We start from the raw sequence: 13,528 nt of genomic DNA, 5'->3' as shown, positions 1-13,528 counted from the left end.
GAACAACAAAATGTACAAATAGGCCGGCCCGGGTGGCCAAGCTGTTCTAGGCCCTACAGTCTGGAACAGCGCGACCGCTACGGTCGCAGGTCCGAATCCAGCCTCGCATATGGACGTGTGTGATGTCCTTAGGTTGGTTAGGTTTAAGTAGTTCTAACTTCTGAGGGACTGATGACCTCAGAAGTTAAGTCCCATAGTGCTCAGAGCCATTTGAACCATTTTGTACAAATAATCAAAATGACAACAGTTTTACATGACGGTAACTATTGCTATCTATTTCTGGTTATCTCATTTCATCATTCAAACACTTTTTAAATACTTTTCACCAAATGTCTTAAATATTTGGTCTAAAACCTAAATCATATCATTGTCATCAACAAATATAGATAATGACCCAGAGGGGAATAATAAAAAGCCAACAGGACACAATATGCCTACTTGAATGTATTTTACTGGTCCCATTACACTAATGGCATTAAAGTAACTTCCGCTGTATTATACTCCAGAACATGTGTATAAACAATAGTTTCCCAAACTAGCAGGCCTACATCAAGAGAAACACCATCGTTTCTCTGCATCTCGATCCAGCCGTAACCTCCAGGATGACCTGAACGATTTCCTGGCCCTCATCCCCGTCGACGAAATCGTCAACATCGTCCTCAACTACGTCGCCAACGATGCTGAGGTGCAGGCCGCCCTCCAGTACCTCATGTCTGACGAGTTCGAGAGCATCGTCGTCTACATTGACCAGCAGCCCGAGCTGTACGATGTAAGCATCGCTACATTAGATACGTCGTGCACCTACAAGATGTTACGTCACAAAATTTCTGATTGCTCAAGTTTTTCCACAGTTGCTCAACTTCCTCGAGGACTCGGGCCTTGACCCCTACGGATTCCTCAACACGATCCACGACTTCCTAGGCATTCCTCCGATCTCAAAGCCCGCCAGCCGAATGAGGAGGAGCAGCAGGAGCCTCAAGTCCATGCTCGATGAGATCCTCGCCATCCTCCCAGTCGACGAGCTCAAGGCTCTCTACAACGAGAAGCTGGAGACCAGCCCCGACTTTGCTGAACTCATCAACAGGCTCAGCTCGGACGAGTTCCATGTAGGTCCCAATTACACTGGCACATCCTTGTCAATGTTTGTTAATCACTTCTCGATAAGGTCAGATCACTTATCTTCCTGTTTTTCCAGCAACTGGTGCTGCGCGTGGGAGAGCTGGAGGCCGTGCAGAACATGATCCAGATGTTGAGGGACGCCGGTATCGACGTGGACGCCATCGCCGACTTCTTCAGGAGGATCTTCGGCTGGGCCTCAAAAGAAAGTAAGTGCTGAATAGTGAACTTTGGAACGATAATAAATGTCTAAATACATGTTTGCAATTTATGTTGCTTCATTCTACAAATATATGCTTAATTTACTTGAACCTAGTACTTGTTCTATAATCTGTCTGAATGCTGTGAACGACACAAAACTATACTACTGACTTCATGTTCTAACGATATCTGTACTTCTGTTTTCCATACATAACGCCAAACCTACCTGTAGAAGAATACATGTAATGGATATTTAGGTGTATATCTTCCACATGTTATGCTCGGCCATTGGATCGATTTCATCAAATCCTGGTTTACGTATAATTTACTGATTTACTATACAGGTTGAGACAGAAGCAGACCTTGGAACTTTTTGGAGCAATTTCAACCAAATTTTTCATGTGCATTACTCATTACTTGTATAAAAATACTGCATGGGTGATATAACTGTAGCTGTCACCCATAGCGTTAGGTGTGGAGATGAGAACCTGTGCCATGTACAAATATTCCATAATGACCGTGCCATATGGCTGAACACCACAGATAAATCTGACATCCACCCTGGAGTCGTATGGTGGAAACCAGCTGACAGTCCAACATACATGTGCGACATATCTAATGCAAGTGTTCATGGGCAAAGATAAGGGTAAGAAGCTAGTTACTTAGATAACATAAATGGTTCTAAATGTTAGGTTTCCATTACAGCCTCACGTCTATCTCTACGCCTGTATGGACACAAGTCCGAGTCCGTTTATAAATAAAAATTTTGGACGCAGCGTAGTACTGATGGCATTATTATTAACGTTAGGCTCAGCGAAAACTGTAAAATTTTTGAACTTCTTGGGCTGACACTACTTTGCGTCAACTGTTTTAGTACCACTGTATGGGGCGCGTGCTAAGCCTCTTCACTGTGGTGATAATTTGTGTTGTTGGTAAAGGCGAAAGAGACAAGAGAGAGCGTAAATTCTTTTTCCAGAACGTAGAGATCTCTTCCTAAATAGCACCTAGGTAACTGAAAGTATTTTACACCTATTCAATATATGGATGTCATTAGTGTTGCGTGCAACTTCATGAGCTATCACTAATACATTCTTCAGTTACCCCTTGAGATGGCTGCTCAGTTCTATGTTTTGTATCAATAGGCAAACCCCTTAGATTAAGTAACTGCCTTCTCGGAAGGCAAGGCTGTAACCTTCAACAAAATCAGGTCCGTGATGAAGAATTGTCGTACAACTTGTATCCATCGATTGTTATATACAGAATCAAACCATGGTTATTGCAGTAATAGTTATTTCGCCTTTTTTACAGCACCCTTCACCGCATTCAAGATGATCCAGCGATTCCCAGCGAAAAAATCCAGCCGTAACCTCCAAGATGACCTGAACGATTTCCTGGCCCTCATCCCCGTCGACGAAATCGTCAACATCGTCCTCAACTACGTCGCCAACGACGCTGAGGTGCAGGCCGCCCTCCAGTACCTCATGTCTGACGAGTTCGAGAGCATCGTCGTCTACATTGACCAGCAGCCCGAGCTGTACGATGTAAGCATCGCTACATTAGATACGTCGTGCACCTACAAGATGTTACGTCACAAAATTTCTGATTGCTCAAGTTTTTCCACAGTTGCTCAACTTCCTCGAGGACTCGGGCCTTGACCCCTACGGATTCCTCAACACGATCCACGACTTCCTAGGCATTCCTCCGATCTCAAAGCCCGCCAGCCGAATGAGGAGGAGCAGCAGGAGCCTCAAGTCCATGCTCGATGAGATCCTCGCCATCCTCCCAGTCGACGAGCTCAAGGCTCTCTACAACGAGAAGCTGGAGACCAGCCCCGACTTTGCTGAACTCATCAACAGGCTCAGCTCGGACGAGTTCCATGTAGGTCCCAATTACACTGGCACATCCTTGTCAATGTTTGTTAATCACTTCTCGATAAGGTCAGATCACTTATCTTCCTGTTTTTCCAGCAACTGGTGCTGCGCGTGGGAGAGCTGGAGGCCGTGCAGAACATGATCCAGATGTTGAGGGACGCCGGTATCGACGTGGACGCCATCGCCGACTTCTTCAGGAGGATCTTCGGCTGGGCCTCAAAAGAAAGTAAGTGCTGAATAGTGAACTTTGGAACGATAATAAATGTCTAAATACATGTTTGCAATTTATGTTGCTTCATTCTACAAATATATGCTTAATTTACTTGAACCTAGTACTTGTTCTATAATCTGTCTGAATGCTGTGAACGACACAAAACTATACTACTGACTTCATGTTCTAACGATATCTGTACTTCTGTTTTCCATACATAACGCCAAACCTACCTGTAGAAGAATACATGTAATGGATATTTAGGTGTATATCTTCCACATGTTATGCTCGGCCATTGGATCGATTTCATCAAATCCTGGTTTACGTATAATTTACTGATTTACTATACAGGTTGAGACAGAAGCAGACCTTGGAACTTTTTGGAGCAATTTCAACCAAATTTTTCATGTGCATTACTCATTACTTGTATAAAAATACTGCATGGGTGATATAACTGTAGCTGTCACCCATAGCGTTAGGTGTGGAGATGAGAACCTGTGCCATGTACAAATATTCCATAATGACCGTGCCATATGGCTGAACACCACAGATAAATCTGACATCCACCCTGGAGTCGTATGGTGGAAACCAGCTGACAGTCCAACATACATGTGCGACATATCTAATGCAAGTGTTCATGGGCAAAGATAAGGGTAAGAAGCTAGTTACTTAGATAACATAAATGGTTCTAAATGTTAGGTTTCCATTACAGCCTCACGTCTATCTCTACGCCTGTATGGACACAAGTCCGAGTCCGTTTATAAATAAAAATTTTGGACGCAGCGTAGTACTGATGGCATTATTATTAACGTTAGGCTCAGCGAAAACTGTAAAATTTTTGAACTTCTTGGGCTGACACTACTTTGCGTCAACTGTTTTAGTACCACTGTATGGGGCGCGTGCTAAGCCTCTTCACTGTGGTGATAATTTGTGTTGTTGGTAAAGGCGAAAGAGACAAGAGAGAGCGTAAATTCTTTTTCCAGAACGTAGAGATCTCTTCCTAAATAGCACCTAGGTAACTGAAAGTATTTTACACCTATTCAATATATGGATGTCATTAGTGTTGCGTGCAACTTCATGAGCTATCACTAATACATTCTTCAGTTACCCCTTGAGATGGCTGCTCAGTTCTATGTTTTGTATCAATAGGCAAACCCCTTAGATTAAGTAACTGCCTTCTCGGAAGGCAAGGCTGTAACCTTCAACAAAATCAGGTCCGTGATGAAGAATTGTCGTACAACTTGTATCCATCGATTGTTATATACAGAATCAAACCATGGTTATTGCAGTAATAGTTATTTCGCCTTTTTTACAGCACCCTTCACCGCATTCAAGATGATCCAGCGATTCCCAGCGAAAAAATCCAGCCGTAACCTCCAAGATGACCTGAACGATTTCCTGGCCCTCATCCCCGTCGACGAAATCGTCAACATCGTCCTCAACTACGTCGCCAACGACGCTGAGGTGCAGGCCGCCCTCCAGTACCTCATGTCTGACGAGTTCGAGAGCATCGTCGTCTACATTGACCAGCAGCCCGAGCTGTACGATGTAAGCATCGCTACATTAGATACGTCGTGCACCTACAAGATGTTACGTCACAAAATTTCTGATTGCTCAAGTTTTTCCACAGTTGCTCAACTTCCTCGAGGACTCGGGCCTTGACCCCTACGGATTCCTCAACACGATCCACGACTTCCTGGGCATTCCTCCGATCTCAAAGCCCGCCAGCCGAATGAGGAGGAGCAGCAGGAGCCTCAAGTCCATGCTCGATGAGATCCTCGCCATCCTCCCAGTCGACGAGCTCAAGGCTCTCTACAACGAGAAGCTGGAGACCAGCCCCGACTTTGCTGAACTCATCAACAGGCTCAGCTCGGACGAGTTCCATGTAGGTCCCAATTACACTGGCACATCCTTGTCAATGTTTGTTAATCACTTCTCGATAAGGTCAGATCACTTATCTTCCTGTTTTTCCAGCAACTGGTGCTGCGTGTGGGAGAGCTGGAGGCCGTGCAGAACATGATCCAGATGTTGAGGGACGCCGGTATTGACGTGGACGCCATCGCCGACTTCTTCAGGAAGATCTTCGGCTGGACTTTTTGAGTTCTTCTGTTCAGACGTCTTCTCGACCAAAGCTAAAATTTCCAAAATATCCTGAATTTTCTCGATCTGCGATGTAAAAGCGACTTAATAAAGGATCATCTGCGTTGTACGACATTTCTTAATTATTATTGTGACTCAACTTCTTGCCAAATCGTAAAATGACATTCCAGATAATCAGGGACAATTTTATAGTACATTTTTAAGTTAGTATAGGTGATGAAGATGAGAAATGTGACTGTCTCCTCCGCCATACAATCTAATCTAGTAAACCTGGCTTAAACCATTTGAGTTTAACTTCCAAAAGCAACGTATCAGTGTTTGGGTTCTTCGTTCCTTGCGTAACATGAGTCATTCAGGTCCGTTGCAGTAGTAAGTAAGAACGAAAATAGCTTTTGCATGATGTGTATAGTACAGTACAGTACAATACAGTAGGCCGGCCAGGGTGGCCGAGCGGTACTAGGCGCTACAGCCTGGAACCGCGCAACCGCTACGGTCGCAGGTTCGAATCCTGCCTTGGGCATGGATGTGTGTGATGTCCTTAGGTTAGTTAGGTTTAAGTAGTTCTAAGTTCTAGGGGACTGATGACCTTAGAAGTTAAGTCCCATAGTGCTCAGAGCCATTTGAACCATTTTTACATTACAGCACAGAAGGTAACTAAAAGAAATACGTAGTGAGGTGTACAGAAATGACATTTGTAAGTAGGCTGTTTAGGTTTTTTATTGGTAACGCCACGTAGCGCTACGGGCTGTTCACATCCAACTGCACAACACTACAATAGCGAATATTACAACAATGCTAACCAGCCACAGGTTGCACACAGCACAGCCCGTGATTTTCATACAGAGCGCTACGTGGCGTTACCAATAAAAAACCTAAACAGCCTACTTACACACTTCTTATTCAAAAGGCAGTAATTACGTTCAAGTCAGTGCGATTCATGATGGCTCCCGGAACATTGCTGATTCGAGCATGGATCCCCTCCTTACTGCCCGACTTAGCAAGCGACTTTGTTACAAAATGTGGCCCAGGATTCCTTAGAGGGTGTTTGATCATCACGGCCAGCAATGATTGCTCCGCAACATGTCACCACACTGGCCACAAAATTGGTAAGAAGGCGGTGAGGCATTCTGTTCCTCCACCAGCGAGGTTAACTCCAGGATGGTCCCTAGTACACGTGGGCCTGCTGCAATACGCTGCATCCCACACATGTTCGATGGGATTTAAGTCAGGGAAATGGGCAATACAGTCTATTCGCTGAACGTCCCCTCGCTCCAAGAGCTCCTCCATAAAAATGCAGTCAGAGCTGAATGCACCGCTGAAACGACGCATGCGGAGGATAAGTGCAGTGTCACAATAACGTTGAGCAGTGAGTGTATTGTGTTCAAAGATTTGTCATTGAGCAAGGGGATTGTACCAACCAGGGGTGGGGTCGCGTGGTCAGAGCACATTCAGTCTGCTTACCGATTCCGGACGCGCCCCCATGTGGCCGAGACATGCGAACACGTAATTCACCCAGGTTCATTGTCGAGCATTATTGTGCTAGTGGTCCAGGTGTTGTGATGGGGAGGTATAGTGTTGCACGGGCGTACCGACCTCCAAATCTTCGAGCGTGGTGCACTGTGCGATGAACGGCAGCTGACTCTGTACTCCTTTCCCATGTGCGTCTTCTCAAGGGTGTATTCGGGCAGAGCTTCATACCCGACCGCATCGAGGTTAGATGGAGGAGTACTTGGAACGAGAGGATATTCGGCAAATGGACTGATCTGTCCGTTCCCTCCGATTTAAATCCCATAGAGCACTTGTAGTGTACGTTGCGGAGACGTCCTATAGCATTTCCAGAAGCACCAACGACCATCTACCAGATGTCAACGCCCTAACTTCTAACAAACTTCGTGGCCAGCATTGGAGGACGGTGCAGAGCATACTGTGCTGTCTGTGGTGATCACCATCCTACTAAGAACACATCCTACCTTTTTTAATGTCCAGGAGACCATCATGAATCGCCACGACTTTAATGTAATTATTTTCTTTGGCTAAACGTGTCATTCCGGTTCTCCTCATTGGATATTTCTTTCAGTCACCTTTTGTATTATATTATAGCAGTTCTCTAGATGTATCGTTCAAGTCTCATTGAACTATATTGTTTGGCAGTGACACATCACGTGGAACTTTGCACATCACCGTATGTTGCATTCTGATATCCATATATATTTTAAAATGGAAATTATAAGCATAAATCGTGTGAATGCCATATATTACATTTAAATTTACTATGGTGCAAGCCTAGTACGTTTCTCCATTCTTCTACGGCGTATACTTCCTACACGTGACTTCAGTGACGAAGTAATAGATTTATGTTCCAAAAACAATACATTGAAAGCGCCTGTTACGCATCCTGCCGAGATGGAAAACATAATACAATCAAAGAATCTAATTCCCTTTCATCTCTGTTCAGAATTATCCACGAATATAATTTCTGTTCCTTTTTTGGTGCTGTCCTAAAAACTGAAACGTCGATTTTTCACAACAATTTTCGATTAAAATCACAGCCTAATTTTGGTCTAGTTCTCCATCTTCGTAGTAAACGTTAGGGCATAGAACACTTGTTAACTGGTTGACGTTTTGAGGCTGATCTATTGCAACACTTTAGTTAAGCACATTATGTAATGTGAACCCTCGGCCGAGGTATTTAATGATAAATATCTGTTGTCAAGCAGACGAGTAATGGTAAGAGTGAGAGCAATTCCTTTGAGAGTCGAGGATTCAGTGGATGAGCAGGAGAGCTTGTCGAATTCCTGTGGTGAAGGTAAATGCCCACAGACACAGTTCCTGTCATAACCAATTCGACCCATGTGCAGTATTTTGTTATCACGCTAAACTGCAGTCTGAGTCCGATTACCACTGGTATTAAATTTTCTCCAGTACTTGGAAATATTCTTCAACATATTCTCATTCGCATCAACATTTTTGCAACTGGCTGTAAGAAAAGAATAAAGGGGATCTTTCACTCAATTAAAAATTTTATTCGTAGTATATTAACCGAGAAAGCATAGGAGAAATGATTATTAGTATACCATTGTGGGTAGTACAATTGGTCCAACTCACCGTTCCTGCAATGTAAAATGTGTGGAGTTAAAATTATCTGTTATTTCATTAAAAACAGTTATTGCAAATTTTTAGAGTGTTTTCGTGGCACAACAGTATTCTTTAATAGATATGGGTCTCACTTTTGGGAGCTTTTCAGATATTACTGGCGCTTCATATATGTCTATGGCAATGTTTTCATTTTGGGTATAGTTAACGAGTACACGTCAACGCGCTTGATATGGATCTTACAAGTTGCAACATTACTCCGATACACGCCGTACACTTGTCTTCCACAGATTTCTCGCGCTCTATCTAGGAACCAAGACCTGCCGTCTGTTTTGCAGTTCGAGTAATCGTTTCATTTCATATCTTCAATCCTCGTTACTCCTACGTATCAATACTAAATGAGGATCTCCAGATAAGATTCATAAGTCTACAACCAAATGCTATTACATTTTTATATTCAGTGAAATGTGCAACATAACATTTCTCAACATTTATAGCTCGTTGCCACTGTACACACCAAGTAGATGTTCTTTCATATTTAAGTTAGATACCCGTGCAATTGTTATTGGATAACGGAGTCTCATACACCGTTGCGTCATCTGTGAAAAGTTTGAAGTTGGGACCTATATTATCAACTAATATTGTATGATATGTGTTTGCATTGTGAGAAATATCAATTTGTTTGGTACGTTCGCCAACATAAGCATCGTTGCATGTCTGGAGACATGAGTGGTCCGTATTCTTTGGCTACCAGAGGTAGTATTATCGAGCACCTCTTATCGAGAGCCTGCACCTCTTAGGTGCTGGTAGAGCTCGTTGGAGAGAGTGAGAGTGAGAGTGAGACAGAGAGAGAGAGAGAGAGAGAGAGAGAGAGAGAGAGAGAGAGAGAGAGAGAGAGAGAGTTGTGAGCTACTGATTGAGGAACTTTTCATGAATTTTGTTTGAGTGCTCCCTGGTGGTTTGACTGAGGACATAGAATGATTCTGAGATGATTTCGTAGGCAGGCAAGGTAACATGAATATAGTTTTTATTTGCAGCAAGCGCTTACTGTGAAGCATTGTAATTTAAAGATTTTATTGTGTTTAACAATATCTATATGTTGTTACCAAGGGTGAACTATCAGGCATGTGTTTATCTCTCTCCCACAACTGTGAGATAAAAGTGTTTCATAAGGAAAGCAAAGAGTAAATTTTACGTTAATTTAAATATTTGTGTAAAAGTAATTTTATGGCTGAGGAACAGTTACTGTTCATGCTAATTCGAATAATTTTTATGTCATCAAAAGACTTTAATATAATATCAAAATACTCTTTATTCATTTGCAGACATTTCCCAGGAACTAGTGCTCACTCTTAAATGAAAATTAAGTCTCGTTAAATTTGCAATGTCACGCCTTGCACTACTGAGCGGACAGTGAGCTGCGTTTCCAAAAAGATAACAAAAGTTTAATTCACAAAAGTAGCTTAAAGTTAGATAAAGCGGTTTCCCGCGCAGTATTTCAGGTACATGCAGTTCGGCTCTTCATACTCTTGAAGCATGCAGGTAGCGTAGACCCGAGTTATCCGTTGGAAGGTAAAAAATAATTTTAGGGCCTAAATGAACTTTTTGAGAGAAACTAGAAAAAGTTTTCATTTGCAAAATTTTCGTATAAATTCAGTAGATGCGTTTTTCTAATTCGGCACAGTCTCAAGACGCAACAGTTAGCTATGTTGTGCTATTGTTTCATGACATTGGCTTTCTGTGTATTATCGACAACCATTCTTTGTGCTCAGTCTCGTTTACAGATAGGTTCAGTTAAGATTAATTGGAATAACACTTACTGGAAGTAATTTACATAGTTAATGTTCGTGTTCACAAGCACGGTAGCAAAGACGATTCTGGCGCAGATTACATGGGCGAGAATGTCATTGGAATTTATAAGTCAGATAGTTTCTAAGTAACACAATGATTGCTATAATTTTCACTCAGTTATAATGGTAGAATTATAGTTAAAAGTTTCAAATTCTTGTAAAAGCTTTCTACATATGGCACTGCGTAAATGGTACACCAGCCCATCGGTTCGTTCCATCACATAACCAGTCTCACTACCTGTGATTTTTGCCAAACTTCTTTCGTTTTTTTTTAATGTTTACATGCTTTCACTAACCACTCTACTGCCGTAGGTTCGAAAATTTTCAAACATCTAATTCTAATTTTATTATAGAGGCTCTGTTGGTTTTCTGTAATTTGATACCAAATGGCGTTGAATGAGTTTCCATGTTCGAGCTGTAGAGGTATTCCAGTAGATACAGTGATTTTTTTTTCTTTTCCGTATACCTGTATTTGTCATTACCCGCTTGAATGAAGTCAGAGAGTAGGTCAGCATGGTTACTATTTTTTCGTTCTATTTAATGACTTGTTTGAGTCAGTCTTGAAGGCACCAACAAATAACCTGCGAGGTGCACACGGGATATAGATTTTATAAGCCTGTTTCAGGAGTATCACTAAGTAACTGTATTTTGCAAGTTATGCTTCCTCGAGTAGCTTTCCGTCTGAAGTATGCACATCTTAAATTGAGTGTCATTTTACTATATGTGGTGGATGGTGTACGAGGTATCACCAACTGAAATTTTCCCACGCACTATTGGTTTTGAGAATTGTGTGTGTGACGAACGCCTGCCAATTCACACCTACGTCTACATCCGTGCTCCGCAAATCACGGCTCTGAGCACTATGGGACTCAACTTCTGAGGTCATTAGTCCCCTAGAACTTAGAACTACTTAAACCTAACTAACCTAAGCACATCACACACATCCGTGCCCGAGGCAGGATTCGAACCTGCGACCGTAGCGGTCTCGCGGTTCCTGACTGCAGCGCCTTTAACCGCACGACCACTTCGGCCCGCAAATCACTGCGGAGATCGTGGCAGATGGTACTTCCCACTGTACCAGTCATGATAGATTCTCCCTGGTCCATTCATGGTGCCTGGGAAGAATGACTGTTTAAATACTTCTGTGCGTGCTGTAATCAATCTAATCCCATCCTCACGATCCCTGTAGGTACCATACGTGAAGAGTTGTGGCATATTCTTAGTCATTATTTAATGCCAGTTCTTGAAACTTTGTAAGTAGGCTCGTAATATTCTCATATGTTTCCTGGTATTGTAAATAATCCCCCTTCACTGTACTCGGACAAAGATGAGTGAGCGCACTGCGTGAGTCGTGGATAAGATCCTTGGCTCCATGTTTGGTTGTATCTGTGGTTCACTTGGCAGCCAGTCAGTCGTGCAGGCCGGGCATTCTTATTTGAGACTTCGTAGCGAGCAGTTGAGCTTTTCAGAGAATGAGATATTTTTTGTGTGAATCTGGGAGAAAGTGTCTAGAATACTTTATTATGGATATGAAAACTCATTTATAATACTTTCTCGTTCTTTATACTGATGGAGAAAATGTTTGAGACTTTTAAGGGTAAAAATGCTTGCGCAAGAATGAAATTTTTGTTTGTCAGAACTATTGGCTCAAATGGTTCTGAGTACCATGGGACTTAACTTCTGAGGTCATCAGTCCCCTAGAACTTAGAACTACTTAAACCTAACTAACCTAAGGACATCACACACATCCATGCCCGAGGCAGGATTTGAACCTGCGACCGTAGCGGTCAAGCGGTTCCAGACTGAAGTGTCTAGAACCGCACGGCCACACCGGCCGGCTGGTATAGATCCCACAGTGATTTGTAAAGAGGAAGTTTCCCTTATTTTACAATCATCTCTACGAAATGACATATATCTTGGAGGAATAATATGTTTCTTCTTTCGTCTTGGAATGATGACTGTTGAAATTTTAAAAGAAAGTCAGCTCCTCCCTTGGATGTCTTGAGCTGGTAAACCATTTCTGCGACTCTCTGCAGGAGCTGACCAAACAAGTTTGTGACGATTAGTGCAGCTCTTGACGGAATCTTCTCTTCATTTAAGTCGTCTTGCCAGTTCTCTCGGACAAGTCAACGTTACTCAAGGAGCTGTCGAACTAAATTTTGTAAGCACGGCCTTTGTTTATGAACAGTGCTTCCTTAAGATTCCTTCAGTGTTCTTCTTAGTGTAGTGTCTGCCATCGCCTCCCACTTTCCTTGGCAACTTGCTCTGACTGTTCGGAAATGTAAAATTTTCCGCTTCACAAAACGAAATAACGTAGTACCTCATGACTATAATATCAGTGAGTCACTGCTGGTATCGGCCAACTCATACAAGTACCCGAGTTTAACACTATGTAGGGATATGAATTGGAATGATCACATAGGCCTAGTCATGGGTAAAGCAGATGGTAGTCTTTGGTTTATTGGCAGAACACTGGGGAAGTGCAATCGGTCTGCAAAGGAAACTGCTTACAAATCACTCGTGCGACCGGTTCTAGAATATTGGTCAAGTGTTTGGGACCCGTACCAGATAGGACTAACAGGGGATATTGAACATATACAGAGAAGGGGAGCAGAAACAGTGACAGGTTTGTTTAATCCGTGAGAGAGAGTCACAGATATACTGAAGGAACTGTACTTGAAGACTTTTGAAGATAAACTATCCCGAGAAAAAGTTTCAAGAAGCGACTTTACGTGCCACTGTCATTACCTGCCATTCCTGTTCCAGTCGCGTATGGTTCCCGGGAAGAACGACTGCCGGAAAGCCTCCGCGCTCGCTCGAATCTCTCAATTATACATTCGTGATCTCCTCGGGAGGTATAAGTAGGGGAAGCAATATATTCGATACCTCATCCAGAAACGCATCCTCTCGAAACCTGGACAGCAAGCTACACCGCGATGCAGAGCGCCTCTCTTACAGAGTCTGACGCTTGAGTTTGCTAAACATCTCCGTAACGCTATCACGCTTACCAAATAACCCTGTGACGAAACGCGCCGCTCTTCTTTGGATCTTCTCTATCTCCTCTGTCAATCCGACCTGGTACAGAT

At 42.9% G+C, this 13,528-nt stretch overlaps 1 protein-coding gene across 29 annotated transcripts in view; it reads left to right on the top strand.

The window, feature by feature from the left end:
- LOC126260919 (uncharacterized) overlaps window positions 1-13,528 on the top strand; it is a 239,964-nt gene that overhangs the window by 94,185 nt on the left and 132,251 nt on the right. For 22 of the 29 annotated variants that reach the window (XM_049958396.1, XM_049958400.1, XM_049958399.1 and 19 more), the window contains 6 exons: window positions 1,196-1,325; window positions 2,626-2,858; window positions 2,941-3,195; window positions 3,285-3,414; window positions 4,715-4,947; window positions 5,030-5,284. The exons of 2 other annotated variants lie outside the window; for them this stretch is intronic. In XM_049958396.1, coding sequence (XP_049814353.1) covers window positions 1,196-1,325; window positions 2,626-2,858; window positions 2,941-3,195; window positions 3,285-3,414; window positions 4,715-4,947; window positions 5,030-5,284 — 1,236 coding nt within the window. The remainder of the gene's footprint in view (window positions 1-1,195; window positions 1,326-2,625; window positions 2,859-2,940; window positions 3,196-3,284; window positions 3,415-4,714; window positions 4,948-5,029; window positions 5,285-13,528) is intronic. 5 more of the 29 variants (XM_049958393.1, XM_049958388.1, XM_049958387.1 and 2 more) reach the window with 5 other exon arrangements.

The sequence above is a fragment of the Schistocerca nitens genome, chromosome 5, assembly GCF_023898315.1.
Source record: "Schistocerca nitens isolate TAMUIC-IGC-003100 chromosome 5, iqSchNite1.1, whole genome shotgun sequence".
Lineage (NCBI taxonomy): Eukaryota > Metazoa > Arthropoda > Insecta > Orthoptera > Acrididae > Schistocerca > Schistocerca nitens.
Note: the sequence above shows the minus strand (reverse complement) of the source record. Positions and strands in the feature narration are given on the sequence as shown.